Raw genomic sequence first — 20,609 nt, 5'->3', positions numbered from 1 at the left:
AGAATAATGTCTCTGTGGTATTGCTGGTTGTCAGCTTATGCGGAGAGGAAACCTGTGTTTATTTGAACCAGTGCAGGTAGTTTGTCTTCAGAGCAGGGAAGCACATGTTGTTGCTGCAGGAGCCCCCATAGCTGGGAGGGCAGGTGGAGCAGGGTACACCTACTTTGTAGGGAGCTTCTCCAATCCAGTTACCCCTGGAAGACAGAAATATGTTGGTGTGAATGGACCTGGAAGTGACCAGAGATCCAAGATCAGAATATCCTTCATGTCTAAAAGTACATAAACAATAAACATGTTAAAATACAGGTTGTAAAGACACTTGTGCATAGGGAATAAGTGAATGGAACTGATTACCAGTCCTATCAAAAATGAAGATATTGAAGTTAAACATTAATTCCTGACATTGGAAACAGCGGTTGACAAAACAATGTCAGCTCATGTTCCACTTAGTTACAATTCTGGAGCTTTCAATCATATCACATGGTCTTCGTCAGCGAGTTTATTCAGTTTGACCAGAATTGTTGAGAAAATCTACAATTTACACGTGAATTGTGCACACTCTCTCTGCAGATGAAGATCATGCAATATGACTGAAAGCTCCCGAACAGCTACAATAGATATTTTCAAGAGTAAAGTATAACATAAAAAAGTGATTTATACTCATTTAATGTACACATACATAGAGAATGAGAAGTCAGATTTCAGTTTAGTATCAAAGACTCTATATCTATATCTATTGTGCTAAACCAAGTTTGACCTCTGCAGAGCAAAAGGCTGGGTCACGTCTACACTCAGAAGCTTGTATCTGAATAGAGGTCACATTTTTTCATAATAAAATAGGTCATCAGTGTCTTGAGCGTGTTACTCTTACATATGTCTCAAACTGATGGGATTAAAGAACCAAGGTCACAAGTCAGTCACATGTCCAAGCGTGCTTTGATTCTTGGAATTTTTTTTTTGCTACTTTTTCTTCTGTTTTGTAGGTCTCAAGAGCTTTGGTAATGCAGTACCTGTTCACAGGCTTGTATTGAGGTTATCTGAATCTCCCAGCAACATGGGTGGCATTTCATAACTTAGCACAGAACAGAGCAGTCTGTGTCGAGATTAAGCCTGTCGTCACCCTATCGTCATCAGGTTAATAGGTTCATTAGAATTAACAGATCTCCGTACAGCATGTAATTAACACAACATGAGATGGCCTTAACTGATCCATACAGTAATGCCTGACCTAGCCAAGTATACTTACTTAGGTGAATAGTTGCAAACTAAATACGTTGCCCGTTTCCACACTGAACCCCATACATTCATATTGTGGCACGTGTGAATAGCACAGCCGACTTTGTTAGACGTTGCCCACACCATCTGCGAAAAGAGAAAGAAAGATCATCTGTCAGTAGATAACAATGCTACAGCGATTCATAGGCATTCCACATCATTGTAATCATTTGTCTACCTGTGTATAATGGGTACACATGGGTCCATAGCATCTGAGAGGGCATCTAGGATTGCAGTCACGGGGATACGGAAAAGAGTAATCTTTGACCTCATCGTACCACGGCTTCACCAGCTGAAGAATGGATCGATAGCTGTGAACAAAAGACATGGTGAGTAAGCTAACATCACAACATCTGGTATAACTCTAACAAATAACTCCAACCAGGCTGAGAGTGATATGCCAACTGGGTCAGATTTGTCAATAAAATTTGTCAAAATCAAGCAGTATGTTTTTAAACAAAAAACAAAAAACAAAAAACTTCAATTGTTGTTAGCTCAAAGTTTTAATTTTATAGTTCTACTATGGCGCACAGTAAGAAGCTCCTGGTTTCAAATATTGGCTCTCCTCTAGTGTATGTAACATTTGAATATAACTGTTCTTTTCATGTTTGTGTACATTTTCTCTAAGTACTTCAATTTCTTCCTACAGCATGTACATCCAGAATCTACTGTAAGCCCATCATCTAATCATACTTGGTTTTATGTTTACTTTTTGATTCCTGGAATTTCTTGGACATGCAGCTCAGATAAAGACAAGATTATTTTTTTAAATCAAAATTTTTGCCCCAGGGTGCACTGGGCCTTTAAAGACTGTGTTGTTTAAATGGTGGTTGTTATGGTGTTTAGAACATCTGCTATATTTTTCAAGCTTCTCTGACCGCAATAACAATACAATTATTTGAGGTTCAGGAATACAAAACACTTTGTCTGCAGCATCAAACCACATACATGACTGTAAGAAATAGTATTGAGAAACTGGCTAAATTTCAAGATTTCAAGGCCAATCTGAAGATGATCCAAAATGATGAAATCCCAACATGCTCTGCACTGTGAAATACAGACTTGCCTTCAAAAATGAATTGCAGCGTTCTACTTGTACTAGGTTTAGTGTGTTTTCGGAAAATAGAACAGTCAGAATAAGCTGTACTCCCTTGAGCCTCAATAAAATCTTAAAGTATAGCAATAGGTGTGTTTCCAAATGGAAAGTCAAGACCCACTGAAGGGATGCTCCTTTGTCCTCATGGGTCATGGCTGAAAACACAGCTTTTGTTTATTTGAAGGGTCCCAGGAGCATTCCTCAAGCAGTCACCAGGTCACAGTGCAAAAACTTTTAAGAGAAAAAAGAAGGGGGCTACGACCATGACTGCTGAGAGCGAGTCATCCCTGAGAGGAGCAGCAGATGTCGGGGGAGGAGAGGGGTGGGGGTGGGGGGTAGGGGGTCAAAGGCCACTCACCGTCCTGTCCTGACGGAGAGGTTTTGACCCAGGAACCTGAGAAGGTGAGGTGGTCCATGCTCCCACATGCAGGCCTGAGCCCAGTCCTCAGCTGTCTTAGCCAGAGTTTCATCCCACACCTAAACCACACACACACACAGACAAGGTGGGAACATGGAAACCTATTACATAACTGATGGAAAATATACACACCAGATCTTCTCCATCTATGCTTCATTCAGCAGTGAGATGTGAGATAAGAGTCGGCACTTTCAGAGTTCATAGCACTGCTACAGGTGTTACCATGGCAAGAAGCATCAAGTCATCCATCAAAACAGTTACGTAAGAGGAGTAATTCAGTTGCTTCATCCTCCATGTAACACTTTTACACAGCAGACCTTTGCATGGTGACAGAAAGTTGGATAGCCTCACAACATGATGGTTTAGAGAATGTAGGATTTCCAAACTTGTCAACACCCCATTGCACGTGGTTGCATTGGGAATTGATTATGACTGGAGTAATGGGGAATCTCTTCCTCTGATGACTTCATTCTACAGTTTATTCTACTTATCGCAACTACAGAGAATTAATATTGTGCCCCGTTTTTAAATTTAAACATCAGCCTCAGGTGCTGTTGTCAGCTCAAGAAGTACATTAATCATACAGCTAACTTTGTAACTTAAATTAACATTACACTATAGACTTTTATAGAAAATAACCAAATGATATTTGATGTATACATGAAACATACATTTAACATTTTTACAAGTGTTTTTACTATTGTTCTCTCCATATCATTCTGCCAGCAGAGTACTGGTACCATACATGACCCCTTTTCCCTTTGGAAATGATTACTTTGGTGGTCTACAACAGAGAAATCTGCTGAACAGCTGAAAGTGTCAAGAAACTACAATATATTTGTCACTGCAGCATCTACCAAAAGATCTGTCCATGACATGTTATTTCTTTTAGCTGTTTTGCTTGATTTATACAGGTTGGACACAAACCAAATCAGTAAAAGCAAATATGAGCCCAGTAGAAATCATGCATCGGTTGGTAATATAAAAAAAAAAATAAAGTTTGAATGAAAGCTTTCACTTACCATGTATTCCATATTAGATGCTGGAGGAAACACTTTCCCTCTTACTTTGTTGTGGTAATCAAGAATGGCAAGCATGTCGTTCTGGCTAATATAACGTTTCCGTCTGGTTTTAGAAATAGCCGTGGTGTCTGTTCCATAGCTGTGCGCTACGCCAAGACTGGTGAAATTGGCGGCTGGCAAGGATGTGGACACAGTAGGAATAGTCGTTGCCAATACACTTGCTCGGCAAGATATGCAAAGGAGTATTAGTTCTACGGCAAATAACAGAGGTTTCATGTTTGGTTTTAAGAAACTGCAGACAGAAAATCCCCCGCCTTGGACTGATCTGGAAAGAAAGCAAAAGACAAACTTTGAGTACTGAGCGCACATTACAGATCCGACTAAGCAATCTTTACAAGTCCCGTGCTTTGCAATGCAGGGCAGAAATTCCAGTGACATTCCGCCATACACACACACACACATACACACACAAACACACACACAATCTTTGGTCTTACCTTTTCTCGAGCAGCGTTACCTTGTGCCTGCCTTGCCAGGGATGTATCACAATCTAAAGCCTCGGTAATGGGTTGGAGAGGGAGGGAGGGCTACTGGTGAGGAGTTTTTGCGCTTAGCCAACTGTGTGAGGGCTTCAGGAGAAGTCCTTCTTTGCGGGTTTATATATTGCTGTGGACGATGAAGGAAGTGCGCCTGCCTCGGAGGTAGACGCACAGCCCCTCCTTGTCACCTGAAACACAGCATCATTTGGAGACTCTGTGTTTGGTTTCTTCTAACCCGTATTCCCGGCAAATCATGTCGATTCTTATCAAGACATCTGCTTTAGGTTTGCGCAGCTGCAGAATGTGAAAGGACAATTCATAAGCAAATTAATAATTGAGAGTACCAGACAGGATGGAGCACATTTAATACCCATTAATAGCTCTTTATGTGTTCTCAGCTGGGGATGATACCATTTTACATGTATGTTGTTAATGTGTTTTATGTTGAATGTAATATAGGTGTGACTGCATACTTGAGATGTTACCTTTTTCAATATGGACCCTCAATCTTAAGTAAATTAGTTAAATTGATTGAATGAACTTGACTAAAGAGTTTGATAGTTCTTTGCAATCAAACTGTCACATTAGTTTCATATGCAGGTGATAAATTGTGTGCTTCCCACTGGTCATTGGTCGGAACATCCATTCATGGGTGGAAGCCAGCAGTTTTATTAGTCAAATCAGCGTGAGAGCTGGGTCCATGTGTCTTATCAGTCTTCTTTGTCATATTCATTATACTATAAAGATTACACTTGTTCAGTGTGTGGCTCCAGCTGTGTGTTTTGCCAGGGTAGATGCAGAGCCAAGTGAAAAAAAAGACAAAAACCTTCTGCAGGTCATCATTTTCATTGGCAGCTGCTGAACAAATTAAAGCAACGTGACGCAGGAACAACCCCCCTCCTTTTTTTCTCTTAACTTTATTTCTCTCCTCCTCTTCTGTTGCTGACAACTGTTCTTTTCCCCAAAAATCCTCTTGGAAGTGATGGGCTTTTCAGCTGCTGGAATGGTGGAAGGGATATATCACTCATGAGTGGTTCACAGAAAATATTTTCTGCTCAGTTGCACTTCATCCATACATTTCAGCTCTTTCTCACCACTGCTGCACATCTTCAGTATAGTTAGAGGATCAATCATGACAGATTAGTTGAAAATTTCTGTTTCCGAAACTAGATCTAGTTCTATCCTCAATGCTAAAATAGTGTAGTCTAATAGTCTTTTCCCCCGATAAATCTTGATTTTTTTTTTTAAACAGGAGAATCTTTCAGAAGTTATTGTCAGCCGGAGGTTTGGAGATGCGATGTTGGCTTTATTTATTATTACCTACCAGGCCAGAAAGGATAAGCAGGGATTCCATGAGGATGCATAGGATTTCAGCTTTCATTTTATACTAAAAAAGACTATCAGCTACCTCTGAGTGAACTCTGAAAACTGTAAAGATGAAAATCAAAGCGATCTAATTTAGGCATTGATTTTACAAAAAAACTTGCTAAATTATGCACATATCTTAAAACAATTTCCACAGAATTATATTCAACAACCTACAACCCATTCAATATCTTTTGAGATGTGCTTTCTTGCTCACTATAATGACTCTGCACCATCACATCTGCTCAGTATTTTGACTCATCCTCTCATCTGGAATCAATAGTCAGGCCACTCTCCAGCCAGCATCGGCCTGCCGGCCAAAGATTCTGATCGACACAGTGCAGCGATGATATCCCCAGGTTTATAGCCATATTATAATGCATATCATCAGATTAGCTGACGTCCACCTGTTTCACAGCTTTTCACACTATCTTAATGTTTATTTGGCCATAGGTTTCTCATCCAAGACTAAACAATGGACTCAAAATTTTAGCTTTGCTCTTGAAAAGCTGGAACTGGGAGAGAGTAGAATACTATGCTTCTACAGTATGCCTCTCTCCCTCTCTCTCTCTCTCCCACACACAAACACACACACACACACAGTTTCTTCACATGAAGTCTCCTCAAGGCCCCAGATGATATTCCCTCAGTCTCCGAGAGCTGGTCCTTGTTTTCACAGTGAACCCAGTGACTTTGCAGAGGACGCAGCATTATTATCATATTATCAGTGGAATAATTGGGGCATTATTTGGGGCACATGCTGATCAGAGGGGCCTGGGTCCGTTTTGGAAAGGCATTCTTTTTCAGACAGAGCATTTATTTACCTACAACATATTGTTCCAAGTTTCCCCATGCTTCTCCCCCTCTCCGGAGGCCTCTTGAAGCCCAGTGTTGATGCCAGTACAGCAGACAGAATGAGGTGCAGACAGTAGTGAGCAAGAGGGAAAAGCAAGAAAGAAGAATAGCCTTCAGACTGCAAACAGGCACAGACTCAACAAGTGTTGCACTGGTTATGTTTCTAGATATCCAATCAAGTCAGAAGAATTCAAAACTCAAGTGCAAACAAAATCTGGGTAAATAGAATTTCCATGGTTTTGACTAGTATGAAGCATCACTTACAGTAAAATAGTCCAATGCATGTCCAGAACAACCAGTCATCTGTTTTCACAAGCAAGCTATAGCAAAAAAGTTTTATTAGACAGTTTTTGACCAAGGCCTTGAGCACAGTGTACTGACCTGGGCAATTCAATAAGTAACAAAATCTCCTAAGGATGGCTCTTTGCTCTATGCACTATTCCAGCAATCAAAGCACATGACTCCAGCTCAGCTGTGCACTCCACCCAAGGCTATTGTTACTGTGCTGGCAGAATTCACCGTGCATGGGAAAGCAACTAAGTGATCGGCAGCATGTGATGCATGAATGAAAAAGAGGTCTAATAAGATCAAAACTTTCCGCAGCATTTTGAAAGATGAGATAGTTAGCATATATGATCAAGTTGTTTCAGTGGAATTCAGCATTTTGGGAAATGTATTTCTTTGGTTTCCAGTTGAAAGTTAATGTTAGATGATTAGAACAACACCTCTCTCCTGTCTGTACAGTAAATATATGAAGCTACGGCTGGCCAACAGCCAATTAGCTTAGCTTAGCACAAAGACCAAAAAGTAGGGGAAACTGCTAGTCTTCTTCTGTCTGGCTCGGTTATGTGCCAGACTACCTCATCACCAGTGACTTATTGGAATCTCCGCCTGTAGCCTGGCAATGTCACATTGATGACAAGACTCCAGGAAACAATCGGAAACATAACTCCTCTTAAAATTGCAACAGTGTCGTTTATACCCTGAGGTTTTTTTTTTGTTTGTTTTTTTATTTTAAACTAACAAGATATAACGTGAATTAATTAGCATTAGAGATGTTTGTAGGCAGATCATATTTACCTTTGGGAAGAGCTAAGCTAGCTGTTCCCCTTTGTTTCTATTTCTCAGCTAACCAGCTTCTGACTCTAGCTTCGTATTTACCTGAATAGACATATATGGTATCAATATTCTCATCTAACTCTCTGCAAAAGAAAGTGTATATACCAAAACATTATACTATTACTTCATGCAGACATTCCAAGTATAAAAAATGATAATGTAAGGAGTTTGACAAAAGAGAGTACTTATTATTTGTACAAAAAGAAGTATAATATATTGGCTTTTGGAAAGGCAATCGTATTGGGGCAGCTTAGAGGTTGGGAAGTTGTGATGTCATGAGTTGGTTTTTGTTGGCCAGAGGGTTCGAAAAGAAATTGTGACATTTCAAGAGTGGTTTACATTGGTAAGAAGCCCAGTCTCTAACTTCAAGCTGTCCAGGCTGCTTTCTTCCACACACAGCTGTTAAACATTGTATCAGTGGAATATACAGTTACATAGCAAATACTGTATGTTTCACACAGTCTGCTAAGTTACAACAGGGCAAAGGCTTGTTGACAGTGAAAAAAACAACTTGTGGGTGAGAAAGCTTCGACCCTGTGTCCCCGTTAAAAGTTCAGGAGTGGATTGATACTTCTCCCTTGGCTGAAGAGTAACAAACAGAGTAATTACGTCAATAAATATCTGAGTCTTCTGATCAAAGAGTGCTTCAATTTGATTCAAAATTAAATTCTTGCTGTGTTTTGACTGTAAATATCAAGGTGCTAATATAATATCACTGATAATGTACCATTTTTTTATAGTATCCAACTATGCCAGTTGGTAAATAGTACTATAACTCCAGCACTTATTGTTGACAGATGTCCTAATATAACCCAAACCCACATAGCCTCGTATTTACTGAATAGCTATGTAGCCCCACAAACATGTCCATAGACAATCTATTCCAGACTGGATGTTTTGCCCTGTTGTTGTCTAGATACAAGTCTGGCTGTTGTGTGGTTGCTTAGTGGAAACTAAGGTGACTTTGTGCCCAACCTCAGTCACAGGAAGGAAGCAGATTGTAAAGACCAAGTAAACAGCAAATGACACTAAGGGCCATTGAAGAAGAATAATTTTCCTCCAGTTGAGATGGGCGATTCCTAGAAGTACATGACATAAGAGACATCACAGACAACCAAAAAACTAGCAAGTTGATGCCCCATTGGCTTTATGCAAGGGCCTGTAAAGTGCTTCAAACAATCTTAACAAACATTATGTCGGCAGAACATACACAATTAACCCCCCCTTTTCCCATAACACTGTTTAGAGTGTGGGAAAAACCAGGGGGATTACTAGAGGGGTTCTTTTTCTTTAGGAATAAGTCGCTCAGCTTGTCTATCTATTTTTGACATGTTACATTCCTTTGCCCCCACATATTCTCACCCATCTATAAGACATTTACAGCCAACTTTGATGCTTACGCCTTGTAAGACTGGACAGAGGCGGGACTGTGGTTACACACAGACATTTCTCAGGTTCAGATGTCAGCTGAGAGCGAGACAGGCAAACATGAAAAATCCAGCAGGACCTAAAGTTAGAGCTGAGGCATTTTATGATGTATATTCATGACAGCAGGTAACAAAAACTATCACCTGGGACTCAGGAGTGAGCTGCCAAAACCAAAACAAACCTACATACAGTACAAAGCTTTTTTAAAAAGCTGTGATATGCTTTTGCTGTAATGCCAAGAGATGAGCTATCACTATCTGTCAGTAGGTATTATAGAAAGATGCTGCATTTTCAGGGCAGACAATTTTGGCTTGTTACAGCTTCTATGTCTTTTATAGCTTTCCTTATGGTTTGACATTATGTCTAAATACTTGAAGGAATAGATCCATATTTGAATATGCTTTTATGCATTCTTGCCAAGTGTAGGATGAGTGTATCAAAATGCCATTTTATATTTGGTTGCTAGCTAGGATGCTAAAACCAGGAGATAGCTAGTGTAGTTTTGCATTAAGACTGGAGACAAAAAGCCTGCCAACACCCCTAAAGCTCACTAATGTTTTAAAATGTTGCACCCTAACCCTAACCCAACCCAACCCTAACCCTAACCCAGAAATAGTCAGACACATAAATGAGTCAGATAGATTCAGGCTAGCAATTTCCCCAAGTTTTCAATAGTAATGCTGAGCTAAGCTGTCTTCTGCCTCAAGCTTTACATTTAGCATGCAGACACAAGGGTGGTGAGTAGCTGCGAAAAAGCAAATAAGCGTGTAAAAGTATTCCTCTAAGTTGTGTTGTAGTCTTTTCCAGCAAAGTGCAAACACAGATTTAGCACTCTTAGAAGGAGATTTTGTCTTCTGGATTCACATTGGACAGTGATGAAAGTGATTCTGAAAGGTGGATTACTTGTGATCCGTCACGGCCAGTTAGGAGCAAAACCAATGGTCAGATGCATGTTGGCTGGCCGGCTGGCTGGCTGGATCAGGTTGTGGCTGAGTAGGTCTGGAGGCAGTCTAGACAGCAGATGAGCAATGGGCTGGGCCCTGGCAGATAGGTCATGTGGCTGGGACTCTCTTAGGAAGAGCAAGGCCCTTGGGACTCCTGTCCTTGACAGAAATAATACCGGACTATTCTAAGGTCGAGAATTCTTAGCTTTTGTGATTCAAAGCGTATGACATTTTATAGAAGAGAAATGAGGACAGAATCCAATATCCACATGCATACCCATACCTTCTGGTCCCTGTTCTGAAATCAGATCTGTTTTTCCTATAATCAAAACATTGTTCAAGATTTATGATTACACTAAATTTTTCACCACTACTCCTTAAAACATTATCACAAAGTGAAAAAAAAAAGCTTGACTTACCTACGTGGGTGGTTTAAGGCTTGATCCTTGCTTACTTGGCACTTGGTAAGAGCTTTTGTGTGGCTGGGAAGCACAGGCAAAGGCTACAACTTGCAGAATTTGCGTCCAGAGGGCAGTGGTGACATCTGGTGAACTGTACCATTCATCGTTAAAGAATATGCAAATTGTTATGTTGGATTATTTTTATGTCAGCTTTTCTTCCTTGATCCTATTAGAGCCTGTTCAAGCAGCTACCTGCCAGAAAACCATGCAACAAAGTACAATAACACAACTGATACCATTGTTACACCCTTGGTTGCTCCTTTCATGATCTGAGTAGACACTATTGTTACAAAAACCTTCATTTTACAATTGTTAAGACAAATTTAATTTCTGCTTTATGTATGGTGGTATTAAAGGTTGTTGTGAAAAGTTTGGAAAAAAGACAAGACATGCCAAATGTAGCTGTTATTAAATGTTCTGTTTCTCCCTACATAAATTAAATGTTCTGTTTCTCCCAACATATAGTAGCTTTTCAACATGCGCCTGTCCATGATGAATGATTGGTTTCTTAGACCTAAAACAAACTGGTTCTTTTCTCAGTTTCTACTGTTCTCCCATAGTTTGTGCTCTGGCCTTGAGGATGACAGAAATCTGGATATCAAGTCTCAAAGTCCAAGGAAAGTTCAGAAGGCTGTCTACTGAAGGAGCTATAACACAGGAATTCAAACTGTCATTTCTAAGTGTCTCACATTTGATTTGTGAGTCATATCATATCATAAAAGAAATTTAAGATGTTCAGAATCAAACAGACTTCTTGCGTGTTTAACTCATTTGAGTTTCTCGTCTCGTGTTAATGATGTTGAATGACTAATCATTAATCTGTCATTAGCAGGCCCTTGTCCAGGCTGTATTCGTGATGACATCAATGTTTTTCTTGGATTCAGCTTATCAGTAAAGCTCAAGCTTTCTAGTGCTCTGTGTTCCATGGAAGTGATGGATTTTAAGTTAAGATTAAGCAAAGTCTCTGTGGATTTCTGGGAGTCCCTTTTTGGCCTCTTGTCTATGTCACTCCTGCAGTAGACTTTCTGTTTCTCAGGTTCTCCCAAGTGCAGTTGGTGGGACAGTTCAGATGCTCATACTTAATTGCAACATGTCCAAATAGTGAGCCAGAACCCACTTGTTGTTTTGGCACAAAGCTGCAGACATGCTAGTCACCATTTTCTGGAAAAATGGCAATGTACGTCAATTGGTTGGTAATCCCACTACTTTGATCCAAACTGAAATATCTCAACTACTGTTGGGAGGATAGCCACAACATTTTCTTTTAACAGACATTCATGGTTCCCAGAGAATAAATCATAACAACTTTGGTGAACTTGACTTTGTCTTCAGTGCCACCATACAGTTGACATTTGTGGTTTTGAGAGAAATGTCTCCCTAATTATTGGTTTGGATTACCATAAAATTTTGTAGAATTGCAATTACAATTTTCTACAAAATCACTACACTGTTGTGCGTATATGTACAACCTCACAAACCTGCTTGCGTACAATAGCTTATAGGTTTTTGACTTGCTTATGCTGATTTGATTAAAGCCAAAGTTGTTGAAAATAAATGTGTATAAGATGGGAGTAGTCCTCTATACACTCTATATATTCTGAGACAGTAATTATTTCTTTTTCTTTCATATTATTGCCTTTCATCACTCTCAATCTTCCTCTCACAAGGACTGTTTTTCTCCAAACAAGGTGACTTCAGATGTTTTGCACTGCACTGTCTTTTGTGAGGCTTGAACCTACTGCAGCAGGTGGCATCCCTCGTAAGAATTTACGGCTCGGTTCTTCTGGTTCAGTGCAAACAAACCAAGTTTTATGGAGCAAATACTGAGAGGTCATGGTCCCTGCAGTTTGATTGTACCATGACAGGGAAACATGTCTTCGTTCATCCTGTGGTACCTATGAGATGTTTTAGGAAATTCCATACTTTTCTAAACAGGTCAGATTTGATGTGCAGTGCATAATACCAAGAGGCAATTTATGCATTTTAACGATAATGTCATGAAAAAGAATGGTGTCCATTTACATGTTCATCCTTCGATCTACATTATGATGACTTTCTGCAAAACCAAAGTCATAGTTAGTGATTGCTGACTCATTAAAACTCAATTAAATTATGGGGCATTACATACCTGAAATAGTCCCAAAAAGCCATTTCCTTGTATAGTTGAACCTTTTAATCAATATTTATTTTCAAACATTCAAAAATCCATTCTCACAACAGATATTTATATTATAAAACAATTATCCCTGAATATGATAAAGGATTCTTTACTCACAGATCTATAGGTTGTAAAAGTCCACCTCACCATAATTCAGGCTCATGGAGAAAAAAAGCGGTTGAAAATGTTTTTTATCTTTAATGCTTTTATCTATTTTTCTATCTTAAAACATGGAATAAAACAAACACATAACTGGCAAACAGTAGGCTATACCTGTAGTTCATACCGTTGCTTATTAACACATCCGTCAGATATGGAGCAAAATTGGCATTCATTTGGAATTAATGGCTACCTGACAACATTTACACTTATTAAAGATTTGTTTTGTTTTCCACTAACTCATTTATGTGGCTGTTTAGCTGCTAAATGTGCCATTATTTTCACCAGCTAGTCATTAACATCATCTGTCTGCTGCTGGACAGGTAGTAAAGTGCTTTTTTGCTGTGTGCATGCATCTGAAAAGCTATAAAAGCACTGACAGGGAACCAAAACAGTGAAGTTTTGGGCTGTCAAACCAAAACAACAAGCTAAAGGACTCTGTAAAGCTCAGCCGATCTGGACCAGCTTTAAAAACAGGTCTCGAATTTATAGCTTAATTATTAAAATGGCTAAGCGATTACCTAAAACAGCTGGGCATTGTAAGTTTCAGCAAACATTGCTCAGATGGGGTTGAATTGTGCCTTTGTTTTTATCCATGAATAATACACATTTGAATATTTACTACACATAGAACAGTGTACAGTATAACGGGCTCTGATGTTCCTTGTAATGAAGAAAAAATGTCACCCAGTGGCTAATTGATGTGTTTGATGTGTGCCAAAAATGAAGAAAATGAAATGAAAAGAATCTGCTACTCCTGCAACAACAGAGCAGAGAAATGAGAAGTATTGTATTATGTGTTGTGTTATGGATTGTAAAAGTATTGTATTTCCACTTTCTTTAAAAAATCTTTCATTTCATTTGTCATGTTTGTGTTGATAGGTTCTTTCCCTCTTTTCTTCTGTTTACACGAATATGAACTAGAGTAGAATATAATCAACATCTTCTTGAACTTGGGTTAAAATTTCAAATATTAATGAGCACTGTCAAACTTTCATTCAATACCTTACATCATACTAGGAATGTTTTGTAATTCTATCCTTTTAAGCCTTTCCACATAGTAAACTTTCTTTTTGTTGCCATAAACCCTTGACCCATGTGGCGTAAATATGCAGCTGTGTGTCTGACTGTTGTGAATTGTTGTGGTGGTTTTAACCTGCTTTGCATCAGCAAGTGTTTTGACTGTTCTCTACAGCTTGGTAGCTTTCCCATTTGTTTCTTTCTGCTGGCCTTGATTCTCACATTAATCCCATCTGCCAAATAGTTTCACACACTACAGTCTATGGTTTAATCAGCTAGAAACACTGGGCCAATCTCAAATTGTCCTATGCATGAACATGTATAGATTATCAGAAGATTGACCCTGCCACTGACATACAGTCTAAACTGAATGCAAATGATCACCGTTTCTAGAAAACAACACATCATTACTTCACTTCCTATCGAGCCTTCCCAGTTTTTGACCTATTTATCTGACTGGCGGCAGATATTCTCATGTCCCTCTGCTGTAGTACCGAACATCCAAAGTTCGTCATATCAGATAAGATGAAAACTAACCCGGGTCTCAATGAGGACCATCCAAAGGTCATCTTTATTTTTCACATAATTGTTGTATAACTGCAAACTGCTCATATGATTTAGCACTGTGTCTGACCTGAGCAGCAAACTCACTTATTCCTAAGGTTTCACAGTTTTCTCCAATGATGTGCTTGGCAATAGTTTTAACCTTTTAATGTTATCACAGTTAAGGGAAAGTCCCAGCCTCAGATATCTTTACACTATTAAATGTCCTCAGTACGTGATGTTCCATTTATTCCAGGTGTTATTTTGTGAATAAATGGTGTGTCTGATTATTGATGTTCTACTTACATTCCTTCATCATGCCTTTAACTTATTGGCAGTTTTGTGTCAATCTCACTACTCTCATCAACCTCGTTTCCAGCATTGGGGCAGCTGTTTTGAACCTATGACACACCTACTGTAGCAACCTGTCCAGCACCAAACACTCAAAGTATCACTCATAGTCTATCTTCCCAGACCTGTGCTGCTTGTTGTGACAGATATTGCTTGTTATCAACCAGGAAATTTGTCTGGGTCTTGCTAGGCTCTGGATTGGTCAGCCCTAGGCCAAAACAAATCCAACCAGCTGCTGCCTTCCACTCTGGTTTGTTCAACAGTGAGTGTGTACAATGTTTCCCTGCATCCCTAAGCCAATGCACATTTCCTGTCCCTGTTTCCTGTTGAATATCAAAGTGCTATAGAGACTCATCAAGACACAGTGGTGCTACACAAATGGTCAGTGTTTCCATGACCTGCACATGGTTACAATTAGTGCAAGTCTTTCGTCTTCTTTTTCTTCCTTTTGTCATGTTTTTTCTTATCTTATTATCTGTTTTATTGCCTTTAAGCAGATGAGCATAATCTCAGAATATAAATCTGAAATTGAGGCCACAAGAGGAATGAAAATAGAGCAAACCTAAACTGCAGATATTTGCTCTCTGGGAAGGAAACTGTAGAATTTGTGGTCCTTGGAACAGCAGTGAATGTATTGAAAAACCTACAGCTGTCAGTTCAATGAGAGCAAATACACAGCAGTAGGATTCAATGAAAAATGAAAAGGCAGAGAATTCAAAGCCATGCTCATTTTTCAGCACACTAAATCAAACTGTGTCTGTCATTTTATAAGCTGATATTTATCCAAAAATGACAAAAAAAAAGAAAAAAATTATGGTGATTTCGTTGACAGATGTGAAACAGTGATTTCCTTTCCTTGAAGCCAAAATATCCACAACTGTCCTCACAGCTCATCAAGGAATCGGTTACTATGACTCCATGCCCTGCCACACACATTTCATACAAACATTTTACAACAATTTATTTATCTACGTATAATGCAGAAATGTAGTCATGCAATTCTGGCCTTGTCAGAGGCTTGGTTAACAACATTTCCATTTAGGTCCAGCAGTAAGGGTCCTTATAGTATAATATTATGTGCTGCTGGGGTCATCAGTGTTTCTTTTCCTTCTATGATATACTATCAGGATGCCACCTGTGATACAGTGTGTGTATCAGGGTAATGAAGTTCAGCCTGAGGTCTGGTCTATTGGTCCACTGTCATGTGTCCTGCTGGCTCCTCCTCCTCAGCTTGGAGGACTCTGTGTTGTTCTTCATTCAGTGTCTGGAGGAGCAGGGCCTCATCTGTATTTCAAGCATCCCTGCCCCCTACTCCATTAAGTTTCCCGCCCCAAAAATTTCCTGTCACACTGCACATCCTCCAAGCATCCCATAGACCCTTCCCCCTAACCCCTACTCCACCTGGCACCTTGGACTTGGTATGATCTATAGAATTGACCATTCTTTGGACTTATTGGACTCCTCTAGCTGATGCAGGATATCTAGATGTTTCCTTCCTCTTTTCCCTTTGTGCTAAGTCTGATCAAATGTAGACATGAAAAATGATTTTCTCCTTCTTAAATAGCAATAGCATGAGTAACCAGTTTAACTGTCAGGTTTAGGCAATTAAAGCAACTTTGCTAAGGGTTAGGCCCAACTTCTAAATAACTAAGTTTAACAATGAGCATAGCTGAATTTTAAAAAATGGCAACAACATTGACACCATTGAACTGGAGCTGAACTTAAGTATTATTCTGCGTCAGATGTGTTTTTGTCTCCCTCTCGTAATGCTTTGATAGTGGAAAAACTTCTGTCCTTTACTTTGTTTCTGTGAAATCATGTTTTTATTTGAACACATTGTTCACAATTGACTGCCATTCCCATCAGCTTGCATTACACCTCTTCCTCTACGTCTACTGTTATTATTGGGTGGACCGTGGTTCAGCAAAGTAGCAGTGTCCTGTCGAGGTATTTCTCAGCATTGTTGTAATGACAAACCTTTCTGTGCCCTCTGACCCACAGAGCTCAGTCCCCAGACACACAGTAGCAGAGTGATTCCAGATGGAGGGAGTCTGTGGTAGGAAAGGCGTTGCTGTTAGAGCATCATCACCACAATTTTGGGTTTCAATCACATTCCAGGATTAGTCAACCCAGTGACTGTAGAAGTGATGAGTATGGATGCAGATTATTCGGTGTTTTGCCCCAACTTGCCTTTAAGAGTTCCTATTAAAAATGTGGTTTCTATATTTCATTGACCTGTGTGATTGGTGCAGACTTGCAGACAATCAAGTCCATTATCCAAAACAGTACCAGGTGTTTCATGTAAAAGAGATGATTTTTCTTCTCCTCTCTCAAAGTTTTATCGTTTCTGTGAAACTCATTCCAATCAATGTGCATTGCAGAGTGTGTTTAAGGGATGGTAGCGAGTCCACACTATCAAATGACTTCTCACCCAGTTACATTTTTCCATTGCCAATAACACAGTCTGTGAACTTTCTTCAAATCCATTCCAACAAGTGTGGATACGCTAATGATATAAACAAACCCATCAATAAGAAAAACAGCTGCTCTCTCCATTCACATGTCAGGATACACTTCAGCTGCCATGATTGCGGTCAGAAGGAGAAAGAGGTGGTCCCAACCCTGGTGACCTTTGGGAGGAAGAGACATTTCCAAAAAAGTGTAAGTCACCATAAAAAACAAATAGCAGTCTCAACCGTAATCATTCAATCACTTTCTCTTTCTCATTCTGCATGTGTGTTTGTGTGCGTATCCATGTTTGGCTGGAGAAACCAAGGAGAAAAGGTGGTCTTTCTTGGACAGAGTTCCTGGTGGTGTCAACTGCTTTGAGCACGCATATGGTCAACAAATTATGTAATATTAACTACTCTTAAAATTCTACACTGAGATCAGTTGGCAAAATATATTGTACTTGTTTTTTTTCAAAAGCTTTTCTTAATGCATAGTAAGACTCTGACTCACCAACATTTCCATGAATTAAACACCAGCTGTATTATTTTTCGCTTCTGGGCGGGCAAGATTGGGTATATATTTGTGGTAAAGGTTGAAATGGTTGAATACATTCTTGGTTAGAGTTTGAAAATGTGGAGCACTGAAGATGAATTAGCAACATTAGTGTGAGCTGAGTTCAACGGCAATATAGTGTAAAGCAGAAGCCAGTTCATTCCATCAAGACACCTGTACATCACCAGAACCTGAATTATGTGGAAACTGTCAAATATTTAGTGATGTCAGATTTATTCCAACTCAATTATTCCATGGCTCTGTGAGGCTGAATAGTACTTCGACACAGTGGTGCTTTTAGTTAAAAGTTGTGTATAAATGTGGACAAATGTTGGCATGGGCGTTGGTGGGAGTGATACTTTGTAGGTATTTGGTCATTAACCAAAGTATTAGACAAATCAAAAGGTTGCCTGATGATGGTGCTAAATAATAAGCCAGGGGAAATGATTCAAATTCATCCTGAGGGGAACATGAATGTCTGTGCCAAGTTTTTATGGCAATTAATTCCATATTGAGGCATTTCCCTCACAACTACTGATGTTAACCTCATTGTGGTGCGAGAGGAAAAATCAGGGGATCATATTTTCACATTTCATTGTCTGGAAACCATGAATGTCTGTAAATGTTATGCCAATCCATAGGTGCTGAAATGTTTCACTGGATAAGTGAAATGTTTGACACGCTTGTGGCACTACATTAAAGTCAGGGTATGACTAAATTCATTAAGATACATTTCATAGCAAACAATATGGCCAGTAGTTGTTCCTAGAGGTAAAGAAGGAGATGACCAATATAATCAGGATTTGTCCTCTGGGAACCATGAATATCTGTGCAAAATTTCATGGTAACCCATCAAGTAGTTGCTGAGATATTTCCATCTGGATTAAAGTGGTGGCCAGATCAACTGATTAAGTGACAGACGTACAGCCCAGGATAGCCATCCCTAGAGCCATGCCTAATGTGGATAAAAATGGAAATGACTGAATTGAGGAGCAACACTGGCCCACAGTTTGGAAAAGCTAGAAATTCTCTTAAACCACTCTAAATGATTAGTTAATCCTTTTATTGCTTAAAATGATTTTTTCACAGTTTTGCATTAGGTTTTAAGGATAATCCAAATATTTTTTTGCTACCAGAAATGTCTTCTTTTTTGAACACTTGCTTCTCATATTAGTTGACCCCACAAATGTGGTGCAAAATCTGGAAAGTGCAGACACCACAGTATGCAAACAATGGCCAACTCTACATAAATATCTCAATTTAGCATTCAGCTGCATCCAAGTGGCATCTAAGTGGGAATCCACAAGCTGCCGCACTCTGTTTTAACTGGAAGACTCTGAGCTCCAGATTTGCCTCGAATCCCCTCCAGCTGGACACAGAATCGGCCTTTACACCAAGCACCACCGGGTGTGAAATTGATTATTTAATACAGGTTTCTTTACTTGTAAATTTGCTGTCTATCCCAGATTTGCTCAGATTTAGAGATAATGCTAAGGAGTCAAATGCTTTCTTACGAAATGTTTGGGTTTGGTCTAAAGTACACTAAATTGGGGATTTCCAACCTTCTGAAATATGTGAGTTTTATTGGTTTAGTGTCCCTCATTCTGGGACTTTCAGACATTTTTACAGAGTATAATATAGCCTACTTATCATATGGAGAGAGGAAAAATTAGATGACGAGCCAACAAAAATTAAAGTCAGCCATCCTGCCAGCAGAAGAGGGACCTGGCCTGGTCTTCTTCTGTCACTCTCATTTATTGAACTGTCACGGAAAATAACTGAAACGGTAAATTTGTTTCAATCTAGGAACCACTAATCTGCTACTTTCACGTTACAATTCTAATGAAAACTTAAATTAAATTCCAGTTTGCTTTTTTCAGCTTGAACTGATAGTTCAAGAGAATAGTTTGATATTTTTGGAAATATTCACTTTTGTACTGAGTTAGATGATAAAAGTGATACCACTCTGATATGTGTGCACAAAAAATGAAGTAAAAATGAAGATCTACAAGACAATTAGCGTTCCTTTTGCAAAGACAGTGGAAACGGGGGAAAACAGCTAGCTAACTGTTTGTATCCAAAGGTAACAAAATCTGTCCAGCAGTACTTCATTCATTCATTAACAGTTTAATCCATACAAAAACTAACATGTCAAAACATCAAGTTGAGGTTTTACAGGGGGTTATGTGTCTGACTATTTCTTGGCAGTTAGCAGTGACTTAATTCTTCTGGTTGCCTGGGAACTTCTCAGCAATGGCGAGACATCAAACCACAACTTGTTTTTTACCCTTCAGTTTTTGTAGTTCATGTTGAAGTTTAGAAAGGAAAAGAAAAAATGTGATCTAGTGTGGTAATTCAGGAGCTTGCAGGTGCTGGTAGGTGGATTTTTTCACTTTTGGACAGAGCAAGGCTCTTTGCCCCATTTCCTTTATTTCGGCTAAGCTAAGCTAACTGGCTGCTGGCTATAGTATTACATGTAACAGGCAATCATGAGAGTGATATCAATACTGCTTTTGCATTGTTTTCATTATGTCTTCTAACTTTTTTTACATTAGAAATAAAACCTGACCCAAGTTAGCTTAGTTTCAAAGTGAAGGGGTCATCAATAATAATAACCTGCCTTTTTGGAAATTCAAGGTTATTGTCTAAAAACACTGAAGCCAATATCCTTCCTTCAAGTTCTTTGAGTCTAGAGTCGTTGGTCCATCTCTCCCCAGCATGTGCAATGTCAGTGAGTTGACCCATGTCATCAAGAACAGGCTAAGGAAACACATTCCTGGAACTCAACCATATGTGGAGGAAAAGCAGTGGGTGGTAGTGACGTAAAACACGCTCAAAGAACATACTATTAAG

The 20,609-nt window shown here is 39.3% G+C and overlaps 1 protein-coding gene across 1 annotated transcript; it reads right to left on the bottom strand.

Moving 5' to 3' along the window:
- Positions 1–58: 58 nt before the first annotated feature.
- Positions 59–4,087, bottom strand: pi15a (peptidase inhibitor 15a). The gene is made up of 5 exons (XM_053342667.1): positions 3,812–4,087; positions 2,730–2,848; positions 1,454–1,586; positions 1,247–1,362; positions 59–194 (listed from the first exon to the last, which is right to left on the bottom strand). The coding sequence occupies exons 1-5, from the start codon at positions 4,085–4,087 to the stop codon at positions 59–61; spliced, it is 780 nt and encodes a 259-aa protein (XP_053198642.1).
- Between the last annotated feature and the right edge of the window lie 16,522 nt (positions 4,088–20,609).

Source organism: Scomber japonicus, chromosome 21 (assembly GCF_027409825.1).
Source record: "Scomber japonicus isolate fScoJap1 chromosome 21, fScoJap1.pri, whole genome shotgun sequence".
Taxonomy (NCBI): Eukaryota; Metazoa; Chordata; class Actinopteri; order Scombriformes; family Scombridae; genus Scomber; species Scomber japonicus.
The sequence above is the reverse complement of the archived record's forward strand: the minus strand, read 5'-3'. Positions and strand labels throughout refer to the sequence as shown.

Coding starts and splice junctions, on each gene's coding strand:
- pi15a (XM_053342667.1), bottom strand. CDS start 4,087: ATGAAACCTCTGTTATTTGCCGTAGAACTAATACTCCTTTGCATATCT. Junction 1,587..2,729: donor CTCTCCGTCAGGACAGGACG/GTGAGTGGCCTT, acceptor TTTTGTTCACAG/CTATCGATCCATTCTTCAGC. Junction 195..1,246: donor GTTTGCAACTATTCACCTAA/GTAAGTATACTT, acceptor TCTGTCTTCCAG/GGGTAACTGGATTGGAGAAG.